This window comes from Pelodiscus sinensis, chromosome 18 (genome assembly GCF_052426305.1).
Source record: "Pelodiscus sinensis isolate ZL-2025 chromosome 18, ASM5242630v1, whole genome shotgun sequence".
Classification (NCBI taxonomy): Eukaryota; Metazoa; Chordata; order Testudines; family Trionychidae; genus Pelodiscus; species Pelodiscus sinensis.
In genome coordinates this window covers 4,276,710-4,303,819 of record NC_143069.1, presented here as the reverse complement: position 1 = coordinate 4,303,819, position 27,110 = coordinate 4,276,710, and the positions used below count along the sequence as shown (strand labels likewise).

At 58.9% G+C, this 27,110-nt stretch overlaps 1 protein-coding gene across 1 annotated transcript in view; it reads right to left on the bottom strand.

Annotated features, from left to right (window-relative positions):
* Positions 1–244: 244 nt before the first annotated feature.
* PPP5C (protein phosphatase 5 catalytic subunit) overlaps positions 245–27,110 on the bottom strand; it is a 50,685-nt gene continuing 23,819 nt past the window's right edge. Inside the window, exons 4-13 of the mRNA XM_075915268.2 lie at positions 24,508–24,629; positions 24,074–24,139; positions 21,426–21,524; positions 20,657–20,762; positions 17,008–17,150; positions 16,636–16,723; positions 6,175–6,215; positions 4,979–5,157; positions 3,868–3,949; positions 245–1,528 (exon numbers count right to left, since the gene is read on the bottom strand). Coding sequence (XP_075771383.1) covers positions 1,466–1,528; positions 3,868–3,949; positions 4,979–5,157; positions 6,175–6,215; positions 16,636–16,723; positions 17,008–17,150; positions 20,657–20,762; positions 21,426–21,524; positions 24,074–24,139; positions 24,508–24,629 — 989 coding nt within the window. The 3' untranslated portion in view covers positions 245–1,465. The remainder of the gene's footprint in view (positions 1,529–3,867; positions 3,950–4,978; positions 5,158–6,174; positions 6,216–16,635; positions 16,724–17,007; positions 17,151–20,656; positions 20,763–21,425; positions 21,525–24,073; positions 24,140–24,507; positions 24,630–27,110) is intronic.

Here is a 27,110-nt window from a genome sequence, read left to right as displayed (position 1 = left end):
GCCGCTCCTGGCCTGTGCCGTGAAACAGCAGCCTGAGGTCCGTGCAGAGCACATGAGGCGCGGCGCCAGCATGGGTCAAAGGCCGAGCTGCTGCCTCAGAGCTGGCACCAATCCCCTGGGAAAGCCCAGCCCAGCTGATGGCCCTGACCACTGACTGCATGAGCCATGGAGGCTGGAAAAAGCAGCGGGGGAGGCACTGGGGAAGCCACCGGCTTGTGGCAGGAGGGCAGGCCCAGCCCGCACGGCTTATAATAATTACTTTATTTTAACATCTTTAATTACAGACAGTAAAACAGCTGGGGGGGGGGGGGGGGTGCGCCGGGAGCCAGCGGGGAGCACGGAGACACCTGACGGCTTTGGACACGGCTGCTGCCGGCTTGCGCACGTGGCCCGAAAGGTTGGTCGCTCCGCCTGCCGGGGGGGGCCTGACGCTCCCCCGGTTGGGAGAGGGCAGAGGGGGGCAGGCAGGGGAAAGCCCCCCAAGAAATCCAGTCTGCTGTCCCCCACTCCCCCACCACCCGCCCCAGCTACACACACACAGCCACACACTCCTGGCAAGAGCACCACTTGAAGGCCAGGCCTCAGCCTGCCCCACACCCGCACACCTATTGCTTCTGTGTAAGGCCCAGGGTAGGGCATGGACCCCAGGCCTTGCTGCAACTCTGAGACATTTCTGATTTCAGCCCGGGGGCCGCAGGGCCCCCCCGCCCGAGTTCTGTCCTGGGGGCAGGCCACGAGTTTCTGTGGGTTTCCGTTTAGTGCCTGCAACCCCACCCCCGCTCTCACTGACCAGAACCGTGACAAAACTGTAACCTGATGCCAGAGCATCTTGAGACTGGCAGCCCCAGGCCTGCAGCCCCAGAGCTCAGAATGCCTCCGGGGAGGTGATCAGGGTCCCCTGCTGGCCACCCATCCCCCTCACCGTGCTACGGCAGCGAGAGCCTGGAAGCCCCGCTGGCCCCCGCCCCCGGTTTGCGACACAGAGGAAGGGGCAGCCCCTGCCCCACCACTTGCTTCCACTCATGACCTGATCCTAACTTCTGCCCCCAGCTGCCCCCTCGCCTCTCCTGCAGCCCCCGAGGCCAGTGCCTGCCTGTCAGAGAGAGGCCTCAAAGCCACAGCACTTGGGAAGAGAGGGCAGGCCCCCACGCTCCACCCCGCAGGCCAAGAACAGCTGCCGGGAGGGAGTGGGCGGCAAAGGGAGCTGGCTGGGAATAAATACAATCTTTCCAATATATTAAAAAAAATACTCCTTGCGCACGCCCTGCCTCCCGGCGGCGCGGCGCCAGCTCACGGCAACACTACAAATGGGCTCAGCCGAGGGGGCAGGGGGCTCCCCCGCCCTCCTGGTGGGCACGCCGGCGCCTGGGCAGCCCGGGCAGACGATGGAAGAAAGCAAAAGGGCCGAGGGGTCGGCTCTGCTGCGCCTGGGGGCTCCCAGGTGGGGGCGGTGGTGACGGGGAGGTTACATCATCCCCAGCTGGAGGAGAGTGTTGGCGTAGGCCATCGGCTTGACGTTGGGGTGAGGCTGAAAGAGAAGAGGGGCTTCGTTAGGCTGGGGGGCAGCACCATCCCCCTCTCCTGGGAGATCTCAGGGGCCACCGCCCACTTGGGGTGGGATCAAACCGAGGGCCGTCAAGGCGCTGGAGGGGAGGCTCTTTCCCCTCTGAGCGATGCCCCAGTGTGCCACGAAGGGGCGCCAGGCTGCATGGAACAAGGTGGAATTTCCACTAGGGGGCGCTCCCCTGGCAGGCGGCCCAGACCCCAATGCCCTGGTGCAGCACTAGGGGGCACTGTGTTGCAGGGAGGAGGAGGGAGCTCAGCAGGGGGTGCTCTCCCCTGGTAGGCAGTGCCGGCCCCCATGCCTGGGGGGGGTGCCCCACTGGACTGCAGGGAGTGGGTTTTGGGGTACTAAGCAACAGTACTTGCTTGGGGGAAGGGGGGGTCAGGGGAAATAGGATCTCCCTTCCAGACGAGAGCCGTGGCATTCGCCTCTTCCCGGGTCAATTCCAACTGGGTCCATGTGTTTCGTTGACCTCAGCCCCACTTCCTGTCTGCTCACTGCCAGCCCTGACCGGGTAGGGGTCTGTGGATGGCTGCACGGGGGGCGGGGGCAGGCGTGGGACTGGCCACACTGCCAGAGACAACGCAGCACGAGGTGCGGTCCCAGCCTCAAGGCTCGCGCCTCTTCACCGGGCGAAGAAACGAGGTTCCTGGGTTGGCTGAACCAAAAAAGGCCAACGCCGTTTCGGCTCAGGATGAGCAAAACCGAACCCAAGGGAAAAAGGGAAAAACTCCGGGTTGGGTTGAACTAACGGCTCCGGCTCCCGGCGCTGCCAGGTTTGTCAAACATGTTTCTACAGGGTTTGGTTCGTCTTTCCAGTGACGTTTATCCTGGACAGAATCACGGGGATCCCCCGCTGCTGCTTTTCAACATTTCCAAAGGGCTGGCATGTCAGGAACGTCCGTTCCCGGGATCCCTTCCGGCCAAACCTAGCAGCCAAACTCGACCTCCGTGTGCAGTTGCCTTCCAGCTGAACCGGCCTCTCTCAGCAAAGGAAGGACGTGGCAGGCCAGAGCCTCTTGCTCTTCTGAGTGCCGCACTGGGCCCTAGATCACTGGGCACCTTGGCACACGTCTCTTCCCTGACCCGTTCCTGGGCACTTCCCTTTCATGGAGCAGAGGCTGCCCAGCTGTTGTAAGAATCGGGCCCAGTCCTCAGTGACAGGGGTGGGGGAGAGGGGATTTAATAGTTTCCCAGTGCTGGTCCGGGACAAGGTGGCCCCACCCCAGTACAGCTGGTTTCACTGCATCCAGACCGCAGGAAGGGGGGGAAGGGGACACCTTGCAGGGAGCATAAACAGCTCCTGGCATCCAGAAACTGATGAAACCCGTGTGCAATTCCTGCTCCCAGGGAGGAGGGGCCGCGGGCGAAGGCCAGGCATGCGCAGCAGCCGAGGGACGCTGCCTGTGTCCGAGGCAGCAGGGCTGGGCAGACTCCGTGGGCCGGGGGATTCGCAGGGGTACAGGGTGGGCCCGTCTGGGGACACAGAGCCCCGATCCCAGCTCCTCCATCCCTGTCACTGGGGAGGGCAGGGCTGGGGGGCTTCAAGCCCCCTCTGTGCTCCCCACATTCTGGGCTTGGTGTAAGAACAGCCCTGACGCTGCTGTAAGTAGCTAATGCTTTGCCCCATGGGCTGGGAATAGCCACAGCACCATGTGTTCTAGCCCTGCCCCATGGACCTGGGGGGCAGGGAATAGCCACAGTGCCATGTGTTCTAGCCCTACTCCATGGACCTGGGGGGCAGGGAATAGCCACAGCGCCATGTGTTCTAGCCCTGCCCCATGGACCTGGGGGGCAGGGAATAGCCACAGCGCCATGTGTTCTAGCCCTACCCCATAGGCCAGGAATAGCCACAGCGCCATGTGTTCTAGCCCCATGGACCTGGGGGGCAGGGAAGAGCCACTGAACAGGGCACTTCGCACACCAGTCTGGTCTTTCTCCTTCGCCACTCCACACCCGCTGGGGAGCCCCTATTGTGTGTGCGCTAGGGGGTGGGGGGATCCTGCTTCCCACAGAAGTCTCTTCATGCTGGTGTAGCTAAGGAGGAGCAGCAGTACCAGGGCAGGACAGGGCAGAGCAGGGTGGGACAGGACAGGCGCACCCCAGAGCCAAGAACAAGCTCAGAGATTCCCCAGCTGCCCCGACTCCCCTGCCCAAGGGGGGGGTGCCCGATGCGCGGCCTGGCTCTGAACGGGCAGGGAACCCCAAGAGGCAGCGGAAGGAGGAGGACTGTCCACCTAGCCAGGGCCTGTGGGCAGCACGAGGACCAGTTGGGGTTGCTCATCACTGAGCCCATCACTCACCACAGCTGTGAACTGGTGGAATTCGGGGCGCAGGTCCGACCCTCGCAGGTGGATGTAGGAGCCTTTATTGCCCATCTGGTCGCTGGGGAGAGAAGGCAGAGGGCTGGGCGCATCCCGCGAGGGACAGAGGATTCCTGTCCCCCGCCCAGGGACCTTCCTTAGCCAGCAGGCCCCACTGCCGCCGTGTGGGGAAAGCAGCCCCGAGAGCAGGGTGAACCGGGAGCCTCGAACGCTTCACCGGCCGGCCTGGGAAGACGGCGACCCCGAGAGGTAACACGTCCCCGGCACTTGCTGAGCAGGGGATAAAACCCCAGGGTCCTAACTCCCAGGCTCCTCTCCTGCTCTAACCACTAGACCCCTCCTCCCACAGCCAGGGGGGAGAACCGTGGAGTCCTGGTGCCCCATCCACAGATCCCACTCCCCCGCCAGGGCAGGTCCAGGAGCCCTGCTGTTCTAGCCACCAGCCCCTCTCCCCTCCAAGAGCCAGGGAGGGACGCAGCCTGCCAGCCAAGCTGCTGCCTTGCCCCAGCGATCTGCCCTTCCCGGGGGCCCAGGTAGGACGTGCAGGCGCTACCCCAGGTGGCCTTGCTCCTGTCCCCTGAATCGCACCCGAAAAGCTGGGCTAGCCCTGCGCTGTACCACGAGTCCCAGAGAAACCCAGGCACGGCTGGCAGCGGGGCACAAGTCTCAGCAGGGGGCGCACTCCCCTGGCAGTCGCTGTGCTGCAGGGACAGGGGCTCAGCAGGGGGCGCTCTCCCCCCCCCCCCCCACAGCAGTGCTGGGGGGGAGGGAGGAAGTGTGGGTAAGATCTAAGGCCAAGAGCCCGACTTCCTCGGCGTCGCTAAGAATCGCCAGCACTTCTCACAGGGGAGCGCAAAGCTCAGCTGCTATTACCCGGGGCGGGCGCGAATTGCCCCAGGCCGCAGGATTCCTGCCCTGCCCTTGGCTGTTAAACAAGTGCCCCAGAGGGGCTGCCTCTCAGCGGGTGGAGGGAGGGTGGGTGCACCGCTCGCTGGACCCCCCACTGCCCCCAGGGTGGAGGCCTGATCTGCCTGCAGCCGGCTGGACCAGCGGCGGGGCGGAGAAGCTAGAGGGGCTCCCCGGCTCTCACCAGTAGTTGGGTGCTGAGAAGACCGTGATGCACTTGCCGTCGTGCGTCACCTCGTAGCCCTCGGCCTTGACCTCGTGGCTCCGGATGACGTAGTCTAAATGGTTCCGCTCCAGGAAGCTTTTGGTGACGTCGGGCCCGAACTGACAGCTCACGCCCCGCTTGCTGACCGACCGGCCGTTCTGGAAAGGCGGGGAGGGGGATCCCGATGGAGTCACCGGACGGAGTCTGCGCAGGGAAGGCCCCTCCCCAGCCCACAATTCCACCCACCTCCGCTGCCGCCAGGAGCCCACCACATGCTGGGGTTAGCCAATGCTCTGTCCCCCCCCACCGGCTGATCGCTCGCCCCACGCCGGGCCCTGGCTAACCCCGCTGTTCCAGTCCGATCACTTGCAGAGGCCCCCATTCCCCCGCCCCATGGGTTTGCCTGCACTGCCCGCTATGCCCAGACTCCGACTCATGTCCACTCCAAAGCAATGGGATTCAGAGCAGCCCCAGCCCTGCTGGAATTCCGGTCCACGCTCTGTCCGTGCGCGGTGCGGACACAGCGCGAGCCTCAGTCCAGGGCCTGCGCGGACGGGTTAGCTACTGAAATAAGCCCAGGATCACGCTGCCATGTGGACACTCCCCGTGGGTCCTGCCAGGTCCCGCAGACCCAGGTTCACGATACAGAGCGGATACCCCTGGCTCCCAGGTTCCGGCAGCTTTCCTCTCTCCTGCCAGCCAGAGCTGCGCTGGCAGCCAGTGCTACGGACAGCCCAGGGCATCTCCCTATCCACTGCCCCTTTGTCCCCGCCCCAGCTAGACCTCTGGGGGCAACGGGGGTCCAGTCTCCAAGGCTCAACCCTCCCTCAGAGACAGGCAGGACCCTGCCATGCATCTGGGCAGGGGGCCCCGCCAGAGGGTGTGGCTGACCCTGAGCGAGCACCAAGCAGAACAGCCGATGGGTCCCCACCCAATGAGCTGTCAGCTGGGGCAGAGCGCCAGCATCAGCTGCCAGGCGGCGGAGGGAACACCCTAGCGAGCCAGCAGAGGGCGCTCTGAGCCGGCCCCTCAGCCCGGCCTGCGATCAGCGCCCCCCAGGGGGGGAGAGGGGGACAGAGCTCAATGGCGCAGCCCGCACCGGACCGGGAGCTGAACCAGCCCTGCAGAGACACCACAAGAACCCCCCGGGCTGGGGGATTTCATGTCACACTCACCTGAGGCTGCGGGTCCGACCAGAGCAAGTCGCACATGGGACCTGCCAATGAGGAGAGAGTGTGTCACTCCCAGGGGGCATGGGGGGGGGGGGGGTGACACCCTCAGGGCCTGTCCTACCAGAGCCATTGGCTGTGACTGTGTGAGCTCCCCCAGCCCAGTGTCCCCCCAACAAACACACTCCCCGGCCCAGACCTCTGGGCCCTTCCAACCCAGAACCTCTCTCCCCCACCAGCCCAGCGCCTGCCCCCCACCCAGCCCAGTTCCCTGGGCCCATCCAGCCCAGCGCCTGGCCCCCCACCCAGCCCAGTTCCCTGGGCCCATCCAGCCCAGCGCCTGCCCCCCCACTCGGCCCAGTTCCCTGGGCCCATCCAGCCCAGCGCCTGCCCCCCCACTCGGCCCAGTTCCCTGGGCCCATCCAGCCCAGCGCCTGGCCCCCCCACTCGGCCCAGTTCCCTGGGCCCATCCAGCCCAGCGTCTGCCCCCCACCCGGCCCAGTTCCCTGGGCCCATCCAGCCCAGCGCCTGGCCCCCCACTCGGCCCAGTTCCCTGGGCCCATCCAGCCCAGCGCCTGCCCTTCCTTCAGGGGAGGACTTATGGAAGAGGGCATCCCGCAACGGCTCTCCACCTTCCCAGATTCCCGTCCTCCTTTCAGGAGCCTGGTCCTTCCTGCGCACCCCAAGTTCCACCTCCCTTGAAAACCACCGGCTCACACACTCAGAGATGAGCGCACAGGAGTCCCAGCGCACTGCTACTGACCCAGGGCACCTTTCGCCGCTAACCGTGCCCTGGATCGCCGGGGACACAAACGGTGCCCTGCCATTCCAGCACGATATCCCTCCCCCCCCGCTCTCCGCTTTCCCCTGGCCTTCCCGGGTGGGACAAGAACACCGTTTGTCGCCACCCACTCGGCCTCGACAGCAGCCGTAGCACAGCGCGCGCCGAACGGCAAGGCCACATGCAAGGCTCCCCAGTCGGCGTCCTCTCGCCAGCGCGGGGCGCGTCATTACGCTTCCTTCGCAGACCGCAGGTTGAGTACGCCCCCCGGCCAGCCAGCAAGGCCCGGCTGCTAACATCGGACAAAATGAAGGGTTCTTTACCGAGCAGAGTTGGGTTCCATGCTGGAGGACTCAGCCATGTACAATTATTTCTTTAATTGTGCTCGGCTCAAACTCCTCCTGTGCAGAGGCCAGTGCCACAGGCCAGACGCGGGGAAACCAGCGGCAGTGACCGTGTCGACCTCAAGACACTCTGGGAAAAGCATTCATCGGCACGGCCCCGCGTGGGCGAGCTTAGATCTTTCACCTCGCGAGCGCGCCGGCCAACGGAGCTGACCACAGCAGCGTGCAACTCGGAGGCAAGAGGGATGAATGATCCGCAAGAAACGTGCAGTTTCAGTGCGTAACTCAGCCTCAAGTTCTTTCCCACTTGCGAGCCAGCGGCCCTCCCTGCGAGGCGAGAGTTGCGCATGTTCCCACTCCAGCGCTTTGGAGAGCAAAGGGAACACCGAGGAGCCAGGACCTGAGCCAGCTGACAGCTTGGCAGGCTCCCTGAGAGCTTCCTGCAGCTCAGGACCCGCTGGTTTTGGAGCAAGCGCCCAGTGCACGCCCTGCAGGGAAGAATTTCCCGTCCTGTGCCAAGCACGGAGTCCACGTGCTCCCTGGCAATTGCAGCAGCCTGGAAGGACCAATGCACCCGCATTGATTCCAACCCAGCGCGTGTTCGGGGCAGGAAAAGTCAATTTCTTTAAACATCTCCTCTCTGGCTGAGGCCAGCTTCCTCCTTGCCCCCTTCCACTGAGGCCCTGCCTCCTCCTGCCAGCTGGAGCTCCAAGTCTCCCGCCCCCTTCACCCCTTTCCGTGGCTAGAGGAGCCCCAGCTTAATGGCCCAAGCCCCTGGCCACCAGCTAGAACTGAGCTTCAAGGGAATAGAGGAGTGAGTGCAAGGCTTCGGACCGGAGCACGCTTGGGGCCATGGACTAGGGTAGGCTCAGACTCCCCTGCCCTAGGATACCCGCCGTGGCCTATGGAGTTGGCCGTTATCCTTTGGCAAAGCAGCACGTGCTTGTTGAGATCAATGGCCTCCCGGTATCCAGCTGCGGCGCTTCTCCACCGATCTCCGTGGACTGGTCACACCGACGAGGAAATGCTTTGCCGGGAGGCACCATATTGCCAAACATTTCCATGGCCCACAGCGTCATTCCGTCAGGTACTTGGCGCATCTCGGCTGATTTGTTACCACGTACATTTCTGCTCAGCCACGGCCGCAGGCAAGTGTGGCCAGTCTCCTGGAGTTTGCTCCCAGAAGCAGCCCATGCTGTCTCCCTTCGAGTGCGTCTGGAGAAAGAGGTGAAGCTTTTTTCCACTTTGTTAAACCGGTGAGTCCAGACCTTAGAAGGCTTGCTTTGAAAAAAATCCCGCCGGTTTACCTGCATGCACAAGGCGTCGCTTCTTCCAATGTCAACTGATTGGCTGAGCCTTGGTAGGGGGAGGGACTTTCAGGCAGTCCAGGGCTTTATAAAGCAGTGAGCAAGCGACCAAGGAGCTTGCGAACAGGTGAGTGCTAATAGGGAGTTTAGAGAGGGAGTTGGGAAGGGCGCGAGGTTCTCTTGCCTTTCTTTTTAAATCCTTTCTCCAGGACAGTAGGGATGGATGGCGATAGGTCTGCTGTTGTTACCCGCACAGCGTGTGCCATGTTTGTCTTCCTCCCGGAAGAAAGAACGGATTTCATCTGCACTAAGTGCAAGCTGGTCGCCATTTTGGAAGAAAAAATTAGAGGACTGGAGGCCCAAGTGTCGACCCTACGCTCCACCAGAGAGGATAAAGCCGTCCTCGATAGAAGGCAGTGTTCAATCCTGCAAGCACGTCAGGCGGAAGTGCCAGAGAGGGCAGGACGGGACCAGGAAGAGAACTGGCAGCATGTAACTTCTAGAAGGGGAAAAAGGCCAGCACAGGAATCCCCCAGTGCTATAGAGGTAAGTAATCACTTTCAGGCTCTCTCCATAGGCTCTGCAGTGGTGAATGCTTTGGAAGGGACCTCACAAGGAAGAAACCACAAGGGAACACCATCTACTGGAAGGCATGGGATGTGTAGTCAGCAAGTTTGCAGATGACACTAAGCTAGGGGGAGAGGTAGATCCGCTGGAGGGCAGAGATAGGGTCCAGAGTGACTTAGACAAATTGGAGGATTGGGCCACAAGAAATCTGATGAGGTTCAACAAGGAGAAGTGCAGAGTCCTGCACTTGGGACGGAAGAATCCCAAGCATTGTTACAGACTGGGGACCAACCGGCTAGGTAATAGTTCTGCAGAAAAGGACCTGGGGATTACAGTGGATGAGAAGCTGGAGATGAGTCAACAGTGCGCCCTTGTAGCCAAGAAGGCTAATGGCATATTAGGTTGCACTAGGAGGAGCATTGCTAGCAGATCCAGAGATGTGATTATTCCCCTTTATTCGGCTCTGGTGAGGCCACATCTGGAGTATTGTGTCCAGTTCTGGGCCCCCCACTACAAAAAGGATGTGGATGCATTGGAGAGGGTCCAGCGGAGGGCAACCAAAATGATGAGAGGGCTGGAGCACATGACCTATGAGGAGAGGCTGAGGGACTTGGGTCTGTTTAGTCTGCAGAAGCGAAGAACGAGGGGGGATTTGATAGCAGCCTTCAACTTCCAAAGAGGATGGAGAGAGGCTGTTCTCAGTAGTGACGGATGGCAGAACAAGGAGCAATGGGCTCAAGTTGTGGTGGGAGAGGTCCAGGTTGGATATTAGGAAAAACTATTTCCCTAGGAGGGTGGTGAAGCACTGGAATGGGTTCCCTAGGGAAGTAGTGGATTCTCCATCCCTAGAGGTGTTTAGAGGCCTCCATAAACTACATCAAACACGTGTCTAAATCAGTGCCCACTGCATCACCATCACAGAACTTAGAGCAGTTATAGCTTGCACAGACTTTGCTAGTGATTTTTTAAACAGCCTGCTAGGAAACTCGGCAAATATCTAAGACTGGACGGACCCCCGGAAGACCTCTGCGTACCCCAGCGGTATACATACCCTGGTTTAGAACCGCTGCTCTACATCCTAGTAAAGAGGAGAGGGTAGAAGTTGGCAAAATATAAGTACAGGTTGAACCTCTCTGGTCCGGCAGGATTGTAGTTAGCCAGAAGGGTGTGGCCAAGTTTCCCGTGGTCCCATAAAGTTTGTTTGCAGCCACCAGGCCTGGCTCTCAGGATTCTGTGTTATTTATCTCTAATTTATCCTTAAGTGCCTTCTAAGAGCCCCATAAGCAGTGGAAGTTTTGGCAATGCTGCTAGACAATATTGACCTCTCATGGTCCAGCAAATTCTCTGCTTTGGCCCTGGTCAGGTCCTAAGGGTGCCGGACTAGAGAGGTTCCACCAGCAGGAGCTGAAGAAAAACAATCAAACCAAAAAGTCCCATTCAATTCCATCTCAGAAGAAAGACAACTCAACACTGACAAACTTTGTAAGTGCGTCTCTACCTACACTAGAAGTCGAAATACTAAGATGTGCAAATTGGAGGGCCTGGCATTCAGTGAAGATATTGCTGTAATAGTCATCACAGAAACTTGGTGCAACAATCAACTGGACTGGGTCATACCAGAGTACAAAATACAGAGGCACGACAAAGTAAGTTGCATTGGTGGGGGAGTGGGACTGTATGTGACAGAAAGCAGTCAAATATAGTAAAAAAAAAATCGGAAATGTATGAGATACCGCAGAATCTTCGGAGAGAAATTCCATGCTCTAACGATGACAGTGTAACACATCAACCATCTGACGGGGATGGGGATTGTGAAATGCTCCAGGAAATTAAAGCAGCTACAAAAACAACAAATTAAGGGGAATTCCAGTTGACCCCTCATGAACTGGGTACAAGTCATTTGAAAGAAGGATGTGGAGGCAGAATTTCTAGATACCATTAATGACTTCTTGGGCCAGCTAGTCCAGGAACCCACCACAGGAGAAGAAATTCCTGATTGAGTCCTACACAGAGCACATGATCCAAAAGATCAGCTGAATCATGCAGCAGCAGCAACCATAAACGTAGTACTTGAACATACTTGAATAGCAGAATAAAAAGCAAAAAGATACCCTTTTTTGGAAGTCAAATCCCCATCAGCAAAATACAAAGGAGCAAACTCTGGCAAGCCAAGTGCAGAAGCACGACAACGCAGGCCAAGAAAGAATTTGAAGAGCAAGTAGCAAAACGCGCAAAAACTAGCAGTGAGATTCGTTAAGTACATCAGAAGCAGGAAATGGGCCAAATGATCATTGGAGAATTGAAATGCTAAAGGAAGACAAGGCCACTGAAGAGATGTTAGATGGATTTTTTACATCAGTCTTCATGGCTACAGATGTGAGGCAGATTCCCACACCGGAACCATTTGTTTTAGGTGACTAATCTGAGCTGTCCAAGACTAAGAAGTCTATAGATGAGGTTTCAGAACAAATGTATAAACTGAACAGTAAAGTCATCAGGACCAGAGGTCTGAAGGAACGCAAGTATGAAATGGCAGAGCCCCTCTCTGTGGTGTGGAACCTATTGCTTACATCAGCCTCTGTATCAGGTGCCTGAAGAGGAGTTAGTGTAATACTAGTTTTTGAAGAAGGCTCCAAAAGCAATCCTGGCAATTGCAGGCCAGGGAGCCATTTTCAGGACAAATTTTGTCATTTTCACGCAAATTGGTTGAAACTACAGTAAAGAACAGCTGAGGAAGAATCAACAAGGCTTTTGTAAAGGGACATCATGCCTCACCAATCTACTAGAAGTCTTTGAGGGGTCAACACACATGTGGACAAGGGTGACCTGGCTGATATAGTATACTTGGACTTTCAGAAAAATCTTACAAGGTCCCTCACCAGAGGCTTAAGATGGAAGGGCCTTTCATGGACCAACGAGTTAAGATGACAGGAAACAAAGAGTAGGAATAAATGGTCAGTTTTCACAGCGGAGAGAGGAAAACTGCTGACTCCCCCAAGGATCTCTACAAGGACCTGGTGTTTAACACATCAATAAATGATTTAGGAAAAGGGGTAAACAGTGCGGCAGCAAAATTTTCAGACAATCCGAAGTTACCCAAGAGAACAGTCAAGTCCAAAGCAAGCCACAAAGTTACAAAGGGATCTCGCCAACATGCATGACTGGGCAACAAAAAGGCAGATGAAATGAAACGCTGATAAAGGCAAAGAACAGGACACTGGGAAAAAATCCCAACTATACATACAAAATTATGGGGTCTAAATTAACTGTTATTATGCAAGAGGGCTTGGAAGCATCATAAGTTCTTTGGAAACATCTGCTCAACATACAGCTAACACAGTGATAAGAGCCATTAGGGAAAAGGGACAGACAAGACCATATCTATCATAATGCCGCTATATAAATCCATGGTGTGGTCACACCTTGAATAGTACACGCTGTTCTGGTCACCTCCTCAAAAAGAGATACATTAGGTCTGTGAAAGGTGCAGCGATGTGATTAGGGGGTTGGAGCAGGTTCTATAGGAGGAGAGATTAAAAAGTCACCTTAGAAAAGAGACGCCTACGGGCTATAGAAACACGACGGTGTTGAGAAAATGAATAAGGAAATGCTAATTGCCCCTTGGCGTAACATAAGAACCGGGGTCACCCAAAGAAACCAATAGGCCGGTGGTTTAAATAAACACAAGGAAGTATTTTTGCATAAAGCAGAGTCAATTCATGGAGCTTGATGTTGTGAAAGCTAAAAATGTAACTGGGTTCAAAAAAGAATTCGAGCAGCTCTGGAGGAACAGTCCAGCAACGGCTATGAGCCGAGGTGGCCAGCAATGCAGCCCCATGCTCCGATGTCCCCAAACCTCGGTCGACTGGGTGACACGAGATGAGTAATTCGATAAGTGCCCTGCTTGTGTTTATTCGGCACCAGCTACTGCTGGAGAACAAGGTCCTGGGCTAGATGGACTGCTGATCTGCCGCATGGCCACTCTGACATTCCTATGTTCTCCCCCCCTCCCCAACAAATATTGGGATTCCATCAAAAAGACAAACACTTTGGGGTTTCCCCATGAAGATTTCCCAAGTCACTTCACCGCTCCATCCAGCCCAGTATCCTATCTACCAACAGTGGCCAACGTCAGGTGCTTGGGGGGGGGAAACAAATCAGCACAGTTGAAGTGATGCGCCTGCTTCCCCCTCCCAGCCGCTGGCAGTCAGAGGTTTAGGGTTCTGCCCCACACCATCTCGGCGCAGAGGAAGGAGAGCCCAGCGGCTACAGCACTAACCTAGGAGCTGGGATACACGGTCAAGTCACTTATCTCAGCATCTTACTGCCAACTGTAAAATAGGACAACAGCGCTGCGCTGCCCCCGGGGCATCATGAGAATAAATATGAGACTGGGGGTGCTAGGGACCAGAAAAAAACCTCAGCATGGTAGTGACTTCCTAGTACAGGTTGGTCTTCCCTGGTCTGGCACCCTCAGGACCTGACCTGTCCTGGACAGAGTTTGCCAGACCTGGGACAGTCAATTCTGGCCCCTCTACTGCCAGCCTCTGAGTTCCCCTTACGGCCGCTGACCCCAGGCACCGGGCTCCCTGCCCCTGGACTGGTTCTGCTCCTGGCTCCTGCTCCTAGCCACTGGGGCCGTCTGGTCTAGCAACATCTGTGATCCTGCTGGGCGGGGATGTTGCTGGACCAGAGAGGTTCCAAGACGTGTGGTGCTCTACGGACACAGAGGTGTTTTCAGGCTAAACAGAGGAATCGGCAGGGGGTCAAAGGGCAGGAGGGAGAAGGAGCCAAGAGTTACACAACGTGCTTTTCGAGCGTGAGGCCACCGGAAGGAAGCTAGGAACAAGGAACAAAGCATCAGGTGACGTGGGGCTCGGGGACCACGTTCTTAGCATGCCCAGCCAGCAGCGAGTACGAAAAGGAACAGGCAAGATCCACACTCAGCACTGTAGGCAGCCAAGCGGGGGGAAGTAACAGTTTAACAGTGGCTGCATATGGGGAGCTAACTGGAACTACTACCCGAGCTGGAGTGGAGCCAGAACACCCTTGTTAAAGAGGGAAAAGCTCAGGAAAAGTTGTGTCCTTAAAACAGTGGTCTCCAACCTTTTTAAGCACAAGATCACCTTTTTAACTTAAGTGCAATCCAAGATCTACCCGAAACCCAAATCCCCTTGTCCTGCTTCCTTTATGCCCCTTCTCTGAGGCCCTGCCCCTGCTCACTCCATCCTCCATCCCTCCCCCCTTACTTTCACCAGGCAGGGGGAGTGGGTTGGGTTGAAGGTTCTGGTCTTGGTTAAGGGATTTGGAGTGCAAGATGAGGCACTTGACAGCCTCTTGGCCAAACCAGTCAGGATCACCTGTCAGAGGCTCTAAGATCTACCGTAGATCCCGATCGACTGGTTGCTGACCACTGCCTTAAAACAACACGTCCTGCAGCACGGCACCCCCTACAGCTCTGCTCCTGCAGTACCAGCCCCACTGCCTGCAGCACGGCGCCCCCTACAGCTCTGCTCCTGCAGTACCAGCCCCACTGCCTGCAGCACGGCGCCCCCTACAGCTCTGCTCCTGCAGTACCAGCCCCACTGCCTGCGGCACGGTGCCCCATACAGCTCTGCTCCTGCAGTACCAGCCCCACTGGCTGCAGCACGGCACCCCATACAGCTCTACTCCTGCAGTACCAGCCCCACTGCCTGCGGCACGGTGCCCCATACAGCTCTGCTCCTGCAGTACCAGCCCCACTGGCTGCAGCACGGCACCCCATACAGCTCTACTCCTGCAGTACCAGCCCCACTGCCTGCGGCACGGTGCCCCATACAGCTCTGCTCCTGCAGTACCAGCCCCACTGGCTGCAGCACGGCACCCCATACAGCTCTACTCCTGCAGTACCAGCCCCACTGCCTGCGGCACGGTGCCCCATACAGCTCTGCTCCTGCAGTACCAGCCCCACTGCCTGTGGCACGGCACCCCATACAGCTCTACTTCTGCAGTACCAGCCCCACTGCCTGCAGCACAGTGCCCCCTACAGCTCTGCTCCTGCAGTACCAGCCCCACTGCCTGTGGCACGGCACCCCATACAGCTCTGCTCCTGCAGTACCAGCCCCACTGCCTGCGGCACGACACCCTCTGGAGCTCTGCTCCAGTACTGACTCGGGGTGGCCACCTGCCACCAGCCCCACTTCCTGCGGCACAGCGCCCCCTACAGCTCTGCTCCTGCAGTACCAGCCCCACTGCCTGCGGCATGGCGCCCTCTAGAGCTCTGCTCCAGTACTGACTCGGGGTGGCCACCTACCACCAGCCCCACTTCCTGCGGCACAGCGCCCCCTACAGCTCTGCTCCTGCAGTACCAGCCCCACTGCCTGCGGCATGGCGCCCTCTAGAGCTCTGCTCCAGTACTGACTCGGGGTGGCCACCTACCACCAGCCCCACTTCCTGCGGCACAGCGCCCCCTACAGCTCTGCTCCTGCAGTACCAGCCCCACTGCCTGCGGCACGACACCCTCTAGAGCTCTGCTCCAGTACTGACTCGGGGTGGCCACCTACCACCAGCTCCGCTGCCTGCAGCACAACAGGGCTCCCTTTCCCTAGTTCTCGCACCCAAGCACTGACAGCACATGGCTCTCCTTCGCTGGGGCTGGGGTGAAGTCATCCTACAGCAGACAGTAGAAATCTAAGAGACTGGCTCGCTGACACTTTGAACTGATGATTCTGTCCTGCTGAAGCGGCAGGGTCCCCTGGACTCCAACGCAGGGCGCGTCATGAGCACTGGGGCTGCCCTGGGTGACTTCACAGGAGCTGGTGGGTTTGAAGGCAGAGATCAGTTTGGCCCAGAGTGTGACTCCAGCGCTGAATATCAACTCACCCCAGTGTCTGATGGAAAACACTCCACTTAGTCACCCGCCCCTTGCGCAAACAAGCCCTGGAAAGTATTCGTCATGTGTGCTCACCCTCCAGTGCGGAGTCACTCCTCAGTCTGTGTGTTCTCATATTTATTCACCCTTGTTTCAATGAGCCCAGCTGTTGGGTTTCCCTCTGCAGCCTTGGACAGGGGCCATGTTATCTGGCCAATCTTAATTCCCTTGCGCTCCTCAGTCCTGCCTCTGTAAACAGTGCGGTACTTCCTTCCCACGTACACCCTGAGCTCGGTTTCCAAAGCATGCTCCAGCACCCCACACCAGCAGGCCTCTAAGCCCGGGCCCATGGGATGTAAAAAGTGGCAGGGGAGGAGGATCTGGTGGAACCAGAGGAAGGGGGAGGGGCAAGGTCCAGATCGCCGAACGGGCGAAAACACCAGTTGATGAGGGGCGAGATGGATTTGCCCCGGGAAGGTGCCCATGTACTGCAGGGACGGTGCCTCAGGATCCCACGGTAGAGCACCACAGTCACCAAACGGGGTCTGGCTGGGATCAGGAAACTGTCCCGCCTCCCCACTCCTTCCCCAAGTGCCGGGCACGCTTCCCTGTGCTGACCTGAATCCGGAGGCTGCCGATTCCTCTCGATCTTCCGGATGTCGTCCAGGGTGACCCCGTCTTCGCTGAAGAGCCCGCCGTGCATGATCTGCCAGGGAGCACAGCGCAGGTGAGGGCTGGGGAGAAGGGCTTGTGCAGGGCAGGCCAGAGCAATGAACCGGCCCTAAGCCTCCACACCCCCTACTAGGAACAGCCGGGAAGGGGAGCTGGAGCTGCACGACTGAGGGGCACTGAGCAGGAGTGCCCGGCCAGTTCCCTGGGAGGTAACGGTGGGACTCAGCTAGATCTAAGCCATGGAGGCGGCCAGGGTTACACACAGGGACTCGGGCGACTCTCCACACCCCCCGCCCTGGTGCTGTGCTCAGCTCTCACCAACACTTTGCCATTGATACACTGCGCCAGGGGCAGCCACTCAAAGACCTCGCTGAACAGTGCAAACATCTGGGCTGTGTATTTGGCTTTCACCTCCCCCTCGAACCCGTAGATCTGGTTCATGTTGTCCGTCTCGTGATTCCCTGGGGGCCAAAGAGACGAGGAAATTAAAAAGGAGGCGGCTAACGGGAGACCGGCTGAAGAGGGGAAAGCCGCCCTGCTCCAGCTGACGGCCCAGCTGTTGCCCCTTCCCCAAGGCGGGGGGGCAGTGGGGTCTGAGCCATTCACTGCAACACGGACCCCCGAACCGGGGTGAAAGGGTCAACGTGGCTGATCCCCAGGGGTCTGTAGGTAGCGGCCATATCTCCGGTCACTGCCGGGGCTCGCGGGGGCTGTTCTCAGGCACGCACATGGGCTGCGCCCGGCCAGCAGACCCAGCCCGCATTCACAAGGGGAGAGGGGTGTTCCAAGGCCAGACTCCAGCAGCGCAGGCCAGAGATCACCCGCCAAACAGGGCAGCTTAGCCATGCACTCAGCCACTGGCTGGATGGCCCTTGGGGTTCATGTTGTCGTCAATGCGCGGGAGGGGTGCACCTCGCCAGCCCTGCACTGCCCGTCTCCCTCGCCTGAGCAAAATTCATGCAGTGGCCGTGAAATCTGGCCTCCCTCACGCCAGTACCTGAGTGCCTCCTAGCCCTGAACACAGTTATCCTCACAGCCCTGCCACGGGGCCAGGCAGGACCAGTGTCGTCTCTCGCAGGACAGGCCCCAAAAGATCGGGGGACTTGCCCAAGGACACAGAGAGTCTGTGGCAGGCTGGGCCTCGAACCCAGGTCTACCAGCTCCCTAGACTTGTGCCCTAAACACTGGGCCGTTCTCCTTTCCTCACAGCAGACTCTGCCAAGTCCCATCTGGCTTTCCTGAGTTCATAGTGATCAGCCAGGACTGGAACACAGGACCTACTGCAGCCAGGGGCAACTTAGGAAGAGCACCGCGTGAGCAGCCTTCTTCATCCCAATGGGCCGCAAGATTGTGGGAACCAAGGTGGCCTCCCAGAACGGGGCATTTTGCTAATGGCGCCAACATACCTAGAATTTGTGGGGGCTGCTGAGAGAACCGTTTTGATTGGACACAGAGGGAGCTCGTCCAATCAGCACGCACCTCACAGCCCGGGACCCCGGTGTTACGTGCGTGTCACGTTAGTAACACCAGCAGGGAAAAAACGACGTGGACAGAAACCAGCGGCATCTGGCAGCCTTGCGTGTGGGCAACAGGACACAAAACGTCTCGCGGGCCACACACAGGACCCCGGTGGGAGGCCCGTGGCCCTCGGGGGACAGGTCGCCCGCCGCTGCCCTCTGGGGAGCAACTCCAGAGTGCCCCCGCCGGTCAGCTGAAAGCGAAAGTGAAGGGGCGACTCCAGCACAATTGGTCAGCACCCAGCCGGGAGACAAATATTTAACCCAGGGCTCGTCAGCCAGGCAAGGGCCTGACAGGAGCCCCCGGTGCAGCTGGGGCGAGACATTCCCACCAGAAACATGGCGCTAGTTTGGAAGGGAGTCGGCCCTGGCCCCAGATCCTGGGGGATTCTCCAGCAGTGGCTTTTTTAGAATCAAGCAGGATTGTCTTTGAAGGGATCAGCTCGGGCCCCACAGGGGTTGCTCCGGGCAGCCCTCTGGCCCATGCCCTGCAGCAGTGGTCACCAACCAGTCGATCGGGATCTCCCGGGAGATCTTGGAGCCTCGGACAGGGGAACCTGACTGGTTTGGCCAAGAGGCTGTCGAGAGCCTGCACTTCTGCAGCTCTTCCCCCCACTGCTGTGCACCTCCTACCCTTTGCCTTGCAGCTGCCTCCGCTCCCCGCCCGGAGCCTCCTGCTTGCTGTGCAGAACAGGGAAGGGGGGGGGGGGCACTGATGTCACGGTGCCCCCCTCCCGCCCTGTATCCTAGCTCCACAGAACGGATGTGGGGGGGTGCAGGGCTTGGGATGGAGGGTGTTTGCTGGCTGCTTTTGGGAGCGGTGCAGGGCCAGGGCAGGGGGGAGCCTGCCTCAGCCCCACTGCCCACCCCCTAGGAGCCACCTGAGGTCAGCAGTGCCCAGCTGGAGGCAGAATCCCAAATCCCTGCCCCACTCATGAACCCTCCCCTGCACCCCGAGCCCAAGCCCCTGCCCTGAGTTCCTGGACTCCCTTACAGAGCCTGGACCCTGAACCCCCTCCTGCACCCCAAGTCCCTGCCCCAGGCTCAGCTCAGAGTCCCCCTCACACTCCAAATCGCTTAGCCCAAGACCAGAGCCTGCGCCCCAACCCTCTGCCCCTGCCTGGTGAAAGGGAGGGAGGATGGGGGGGATGGAGTGAGCAGGGGCGGGGTCTCAGCGAAGGGGCACAAGGGGGTGGGGCCAGGGTATTTGGGTCGGAGGGAGACCCTGGGTTGCACTTAAATTCAAGATGCTCTAGAGGGAGGCAGGCCGGCCGGGCGATCACAGCTCCCCTAAGCTTCCCATGAAGCCCCACACGAGGGCTCAGCGCTGCAGCAGGGAGCCATCTCTCCCCCAACCCCACCTCAGCCAGGCGCTCCTCCCAGTCGGCCCAGCAGAGCCGCCCAGGGAAGCCTGAGCCACAACCCCCGGCCCACCCTGAACCCCCCAGTTCTGTACCCCCAGCCCATAGCTCCGCCCCAAACCTGGAGCCCTTTCCTGCTCCCCAAAGCCCTCAGCGCCAGCCCCACTCCAGACACTGCACCCCCAGCCAGAGGCCTCACACTCCTGCACCCCAACTCTCTGCCGCAGCCCTGAGCCTCCTCCCACACTCAGAGCCCCTTGGCCCCACAACACAACTTTTGTTGTGCGCACCAATAGGAAGGTGACGTGTGTGTCAGCCCCTCCACACTGGTGCACATAAGAAAATTCATTCCGCACGGGGCAGGAAAAAGTTAGAGGGACCACCCCAGGCCCTGGAGGAACTTGTCATCGGCCTCCCAGCTGCGCCTCTCACAGGCGTCTTCCAGCGGCCAGGCTGGCTGGCGAAGCGCTGCTCCTCAAGCAAGCGTTTAGCTGGGAGGGTGTGCGTGGCAGCACCTGTGTCTTGCTCCTGGCAGGGAAGTGGTGAATACAGCTGTTCAGCGGTGGCAGTGACAGCGGGGCCACTGGACAGGGGGTGTCAGTTTGTGGGTTTAACACTTTCCCCAGGCTGGGCAAGCAGATTTTGCCATTGAGCTGGTGGATTTTTGGGCCCGTTTGGCTGGGCGGAGTGAGCTTTACAGGAGGGTGCACTCGGGTCTTTGCAGCTAGAACTAGGCGATGCAGCGGCTCGGAGACCGACCCAGCCCCAGACCAACGGAGAGGGCCCAAGATAGCTGGGAAAGCGGAGGGAAGACGCGAACGCCCGAACATCCAGGAAACGCCGCATTTCCACGAGGAGTCCCGAGAGCCTCTGCCACGGGAAAATCCCAGAGACAGAAGGTGGATCTGGAGAGGCCAGCTCTGCTCAGCAGGAGAACTCCAGGCCTGGGTCTCTGCCCCAGACCAGCCAGCGGAGGGGGTAGCTGGGGAGTTCTCGTCCCAACTGGAGTATAACGCGGGGCTCTCCGGTGGCTTCTGCCTCCCTCCCCCCCCCCTTCCCCCCCCCGAGGTGGGATGGGACTGCACTTACCTCGGAGTAAGTGGAAATGATCTGGATATAGCAGCTTAAAACCGAACAGCGTTAGTATCACCTCCACCGAGAAGGAGCCGCGGTCGACGAAATCCCCATTGAATATCTGCCGAGGGGGTTGGCTCAGGAAAAAGGGCGCGTGCACACACACTTCTGACCTAAACCTAGGTCTCCAGCCCCCGGCCGGCAGCCCTAGCCCCCAGGCCAGTCTGCCTTCGCTCCCTTTCCGCACAAGAGCCCCCTGCCCAGTCCCACTCAAAGGCCTGACCGATGGCCCCCTGAAAGCATCTGACACACCCCAAGGACAACCCCAGCACCCCCAAGATGTAGCTTTCTCTCAGTCCCAGACCCTCCGAATCAGGCCTCCTGCTCAGAGAGTTCCCAGCTGCCCCCCCCCCCTTTCCTGCCTGCTTCGGGGGACTCTGGCTTCCCTGGTTCAGACGGGATCACTAGCCAGGAAGTGCAGCCAGAAGCTCCCCCGCGGCAGGTACCGATGGGTCTGACCCACATCGAAGACACAGCAGAAAAGGCTCAAGCCAGGACAGCCCCTCTGCTCTCAGGGTCGATCAAGGAAGGATCCGCCTCCTGTGAAATCTTCATGGCAGTCAGGACCGTACCGCGCATGGTACAAAGGGGGAAACTGAGGCACAGGGAGGGGCAACAATATGGTCCAGCACTGGAACCTAGGCCTGTCTCCTCCTGTCCTTACAGCGCGCCTCCGTCCATGCACATCCCATGCTGGCTGCAAGGGGGAACCCGCCAAGGATACATAGGGGTTCGTTTCAGACGGCAGCCCATTTAGTTCAAATATATTCAGCAAGTCGTAATACTGGCCGTGGGTGTCCCCGCAAATGGTGATCTTCTCGGTCTGGGAGGAGAGAGGGGAGACAGGAGGAAAGCAAAGCCCTAGTCAGACAGAGCGCCTCTCCTGGCAGGATCCCACGGTACTGAGCCAACGCTAGGCACAGAAGTGTCAGAAAGTTGGCCTAGCTGGTGGGCAAGTGAGGAGAGGAGGGGCTACTCCGCTCCGCACACCCTGCCAGGGTCCTTCAAAAGAGGAGAAAGCTGGCAGCCTTGGGGACAATTTACCAAGGGGAGTGGGGAGCTCTCTATCACCAGCATGTTGAAAACAGGAGAGGGGGGTTTCCCACAGGAGCCATGGGGCATGCCGGGCGCCAGACTAGACAGCCCCAGTGGTCCTTTCTGGCCTTGGACTCAATGAAGTGCCACCTGGGATGCAAGGCTTTGTCCTCCCAGCCCGGGCCTTTCCCTTCCTAACCTTATTTCTTCTCTTTCCTCTCTCCCTCCTTTCTCTTTGTCTAGTACAACGCAGGCTTAGCCGGCCAAGACTGAGCATTTTGCGACCCTGCTGTAAGCCTGGACCAGAAAGAGGCAGCTCAAAGCAAGACTGCACAGCCTGATGTTATGAGTCTGTCAGGTCTCAGAACTTCTGGCTCCATCTTTCTCCGGCAACGAGGCTGCAAGTGAAAAATCCGCCCCAGCAACAGAAGGTGCCTTTTCTGTTTTTCCTGTTCTCTGCTCTTCCCTCTTGCGGCTCTTTGTCGCTTCCTCTTCTCTTCTAACAGCAGCAGCAGCAACTGGGCAAGAGCATCTCAGCTACCTGTGTCATTTTCCCCAGAAGAACTACCAACCCTAATCCCATCTACAAGACAGTCAAGACGGGCAGTTTCTCAAATCTGTCCCGCTAAAGGGAACGGGACCAGGGAAAGCCTGACTTCGTACTTTGCATTTCAAGTGCTCAACCCAGTTCCTTATTTTCTGTCTCTTTAATAAAAGATTGAAATGATAGGATATGACAGAGGTCTAATTAAATCACAACAGGTATGGAGAAAGCAGACAAGGAAAAGGTATTTACTTGCTCCCAGAACGTAAGAACAAGAGGTCACCCAATGAAATGAATAGGCAGCAGGTTTAAAACAAACAAAGTTTTTCCTCACACAGCGCACAGTCAACCTGTGGAACTCCTTGCCAAAGGAGGTTGTGAAGACCAGGACTTTAACAGGCTTCAAGAAAAAACTAGATATAGTCACGGAGGTGAGGCCCATCAAAGGCTATTAGCCGGGCAGGGTGGGAAAGGTGTCCCTGGCCTCTGTCCAAGGCTGGGAACGGGCGATAAAAGAGGGATCGCTTGATGATTCCCTGTTCTGTTCACTCCCTCTGGGGCATTTGGCCCTGGCCACTGTGGGAAGACAGGACACTGGGCCAGAGGGACCTTGGTCTGAGCCAGTCTGGCCGTTAGGATATTTAGCGATGCGTTTGGTGAGCACTGCTGGGGTCCCCACACGTTTAATGTCAGACAGTTGCAGGGATGGGTTAATACTTTTGGCTCACTGGGCCCATATGCTCCATGTAAATGAACCCATCAGCAGTGGAATGCAAACCTCCGGGGCTGGACGGGCCCCAGATGCGGTTGCACCACTGCACGCCCTCAGGACACAAAGGTTACATCTACACTGCACACTTTTCAAAATTGCTCGTAATAATGGTGCAGTGTAGATACACCCAAATGGAACACTGGGTCCAGGGGGACTGGCAGGAATTTAGGGAGCCAAGGTGGGTGAGATGGTAGCTTTTAATGGGCCATCTCACTCCTCCAGGATCCTGGCCCTATATGGCCCCAATGACACTGCAGCCAGGAATTTAGGGAGGCGGGCTGGGATGGCACACGCCCAGATCTGCCCTGGACCTCCACGAGAACAAGCCTTACTGTGGTGAGGAGTCTCGCGGGTTCCCTCATCACCATGCAGGAGAAAGAGGGAAGCGCTTAGCTAGAGGGGAGAACAACGCTTATTTCAAACCACCCGCCCCTTTGTGGGCTCTGGCCCTGGTTCCTACAGACATGGGGGGGGGGGGGAGGGGGCTGGTTCCTAGAGCCAAGGGGGGGCCTGGTTCCTACAGCCATGGGAGGGGGAGGGGGGCTAGGGAGGGGGCTGGTTCCTAAAGCCAAGGGGGGGCCTGGTTCCTACAGCCATGGGAGGGGGAGGGGGCTGGTTCCTACAGCAAAGCACAAACATGCTTCTAAGCCTCCCACTCCAGTCCCGAGAGGCCCTTCCACAGCAGCTTGGACACTCTCCCCTGGGGAGAAGGGCTGGACACCGAGGGAGGGATCCATGCGCAGCAGCAGAGCACACGGGCTGGCCCAGGGCCAGTGCAGGTTAGGTGGGGAGTCCAGAAGGGGGGGGGGGACAGCGTAGGGCTATGGCTCTCCTGCCCCGCACAGCTGCTCCTGGGGAGCGCCGGGGCGTTCTGGCCCCCAAGTAGCCTTTCCAGGGAGGGGGATGAAGCCACCGGAGCCTCCGCTCATGCAGCACTGCGGGTGTGAGAGGCAAAGCCACCTCCCAACTGTACCAAGCTCGGCCTGGGGCCAGGCCCCCCAGCGCGGAGAGGGAGACCCACCTCTTTCAACGTGGTTTCTACTAGAGTGGGGAGTTTGAAGAGCACCTCCTTCACCTGCACCAAGATCTGCCCAAGGGGAAAAAGGGAAAAGTTAGCACGGGCAGGAAAGGAACGACACCCCTCCATCTCCAAAGGCAATGGGCAAGTCCCTGGCCTTGGGGTGGGGGAACGCGGGTCCCAGCATGCAATGCACCGCCTTGCCGGCACAGAAGCGCTGCATGCTGGGACGTGTAGTCTTGGTGGTCCCTTCTATGTTACAGGGTGGCAATGGAGGCAAGCCAGCTCCGCTTTACCCCCTGCACGTCTGGCCCCCTGCCGCAGCCGTTCTTGCCAGGAAAGAGGGTGACAGCTCCTTCCGAAGAGGGGGCGAAGGGCTCCCCGGGAGACTCAACCCCACAGCAGGGCAGGGCAGGGCAGGGCAGGCAGGCGATTACCTGATAGGCACATTTCCTGTGGAGTTTCTTTTGATCCTTGTACCACTGCATTAATTCCTTCATGAACGCTAGCGTCACCTTCCCGCTGTGCAGCTTGGGGCCGCTGTACTCGTCCTCAATGGCTGGCAGGCAGAGACGAGAGGCAAGCAGGATCACCTGTTAGCAGCAGAAAGGCACCCAACCACCCGGAGCCCTGTGGGCACTGCCCTCAGGCCTCCACGGCTTACACCGGCTGCCTGCTTCCAGCCAGCTGTGCAGGATTCTCTCCTTAGAGCAAAGGCTTCCCAGGGCAGCGTCGTCAGGGGCCCGCTTCCCGCCCCAAGGAGCGTTTGACACCTCCTGGGAGGAAGCTCCATTGGCTCAAACAGGCCCTAGAACCACGAACTCCCAGCTGATGAGGAGACAAGCCACTGGCGGAGGAGACTGACCTGCGACCCGGGGAGCCGACAGCCTCCACGGGCCCCTGATAAAGGAAGCGGGATGGCTCTATGCCCCTGGAAGGGGCGGGGCCTTGGACAGAAGGGGCGGGGCCTTGGACAGAAGGGGCGGGGCGACCAGCCTGAAGTGTCACTCAAAGTACACCGCGCCGGCCCCCAGGTAGCCGCACGGCACCCCCCTCAGCTTTTAGTGCTGCCCAGTGGAGCACGCCGGTGGCAAATTAAAGAGGCTGGGGCTCCAGCCGCTGCTGTGGTGACAGTTGGGGCCCTGGGAAACTGCCCCCTTTGCCCCCCACACCCCCATGGTCAGCAGGCCTGCCTGGGCCAGGCAGAGCAGTAGATCGGGGGCTCGTTTGGGGCACGGGGGCTGCTCTCGGTTAGGAAGCACAGAGCTGAGCTGAAGTTAACAGGTGGGCGGATGTGCCTGTGGTTGTTTGTTTGGTATGAAACTGGCCCCTGGATTCTTTAAGTGCTCCTCTCCCCTTTTCCCAAATGTCGACCAGCGTGGGCAAGTAACCGCCAGAACCTGCTCTCGAGAGAAGGGGTGGAATCCCCGTCTGCTCCCGGCATCAGATCCAGACCCCACATCCTGCGGGACAAGATGCGCAGCCCCGCACAGGTCAAGGGGCTTACCACAGCGGTATGGGAATGGACTCCGTGCAGCAGGTGAAACAAGGACTTTGTGATCCTTCCCGGCAATAAAATCAAGGGGTTTTTAAAGGACCCCTGAAAAGGTCCGAATTTCCAGAGCTCTCCCCTCCCCGTAGCAGGAGAGTTTCACAAAGTCTGGCCTGGGTGATGTTTCCCTAGGACTCTTGAGTCACCAACACGGGGTTCCCTGCAATCTTCCAGCTGGAGAGCTATTTATAGCCGTGCTGGGGAAAAGCTGAGCTGTCAGCAGCTGCCTCCCAGCTACTGCTTGGGCTTTCCCTGTGTTATTATGTGTGTGACTGCAGCTCTGTGGAGCCCAAGCCAGGCAGCCGGCATGGCAAGCAGGAACGCCGGGTCTATTCCAAGCAGGGCGTGTCGAATCGACACACTCCATGACTCCTCACTGACCCGCATGAGCTGTTTCACCTCCGGGCGAGGGGGCTCGCTACAGATTGCAGAGTCAGGTCTGACTCAGAGGGCCACAGAGTCAGCGTGGAGAGCCCTGGTAAACCAGAGCTAATCAGCGTCTCTCGGCCAGCGAGAGGGCGCCACGGTGTGGGGCAGGGGAGGGCAGGCTATCTACCTCGAAATGCTGGCGAACGCTGTGCCAGCCCCCTTAGGCAGAAGGGCCAAAGTGATGTACAGGGAGCTAAAAGGCCCAGATCCAGCCAAGCCAGGACTCTCCCCGGGGCAGGCACTGCGGAAGACAGTGGCTGAAACTAAGCGACTTAATGATCCCTCCCGGCAATAAAATCAAGGGATTTTTAAAGGACCCCTGAAAGGGTCCGAATTTCCAGAGACCTCCGCTCCCCATAGCAGGAGAGCTTCACAAAGTCTGGCCTGGGTGCCCAGAGGGCAGCCCCCAGGCTAGCTAAGACAGGCTGCTAGGGCATGTCCTGCCCAGGAGCACCGCAAGAGCAGGAGGGCACAAAGTGGCTTAAAGCCACCATGGCAGCCCGCAACTCTCAGCAGCATTCCTCCTCCCCGCACCATGGCGCAGACCACGATGCACGTGGAAAAGGAGTCGCCTACTCCTGCCAACACCAACCCCCTGGCCCATACCCCACAGCCCTCTCCCCCCCACCGCACCCGAGGAAGGACACTCTCAAGAAAGACCCTAAAACGTCACAGACTGCACAGGGCTGACACTCCTGTCACACTGGCTGATCAGGTTAACCCGGGGTCAGGCTGACAGGCAGCAAGGAGGAAGCGGTGAACAGCCCTGCTCTTGCAAATCAGACGTAGGACGTTAACATGCATTTAAATAAACAAGCTTGTAACCACTCGGCTTCGCTGGAATCCTGCGCGTGCATTCCTCTCCAGCACCGCCCATGCCGCTGCACAATTACACACAAGCGGGGTGCGGGATTGCAGTGTGAGATCACACAGAGCAGAGGCAACACAGAGGTCACATCTCGGAAGCTGTAGCCAAGTGTGCAATTATGGCAAGCTGGCCACGGGAAAGGAAGCAGCGTAGGATCACGGTCTCGGAAAGAGGCAAGTCTTCGGGCTCGA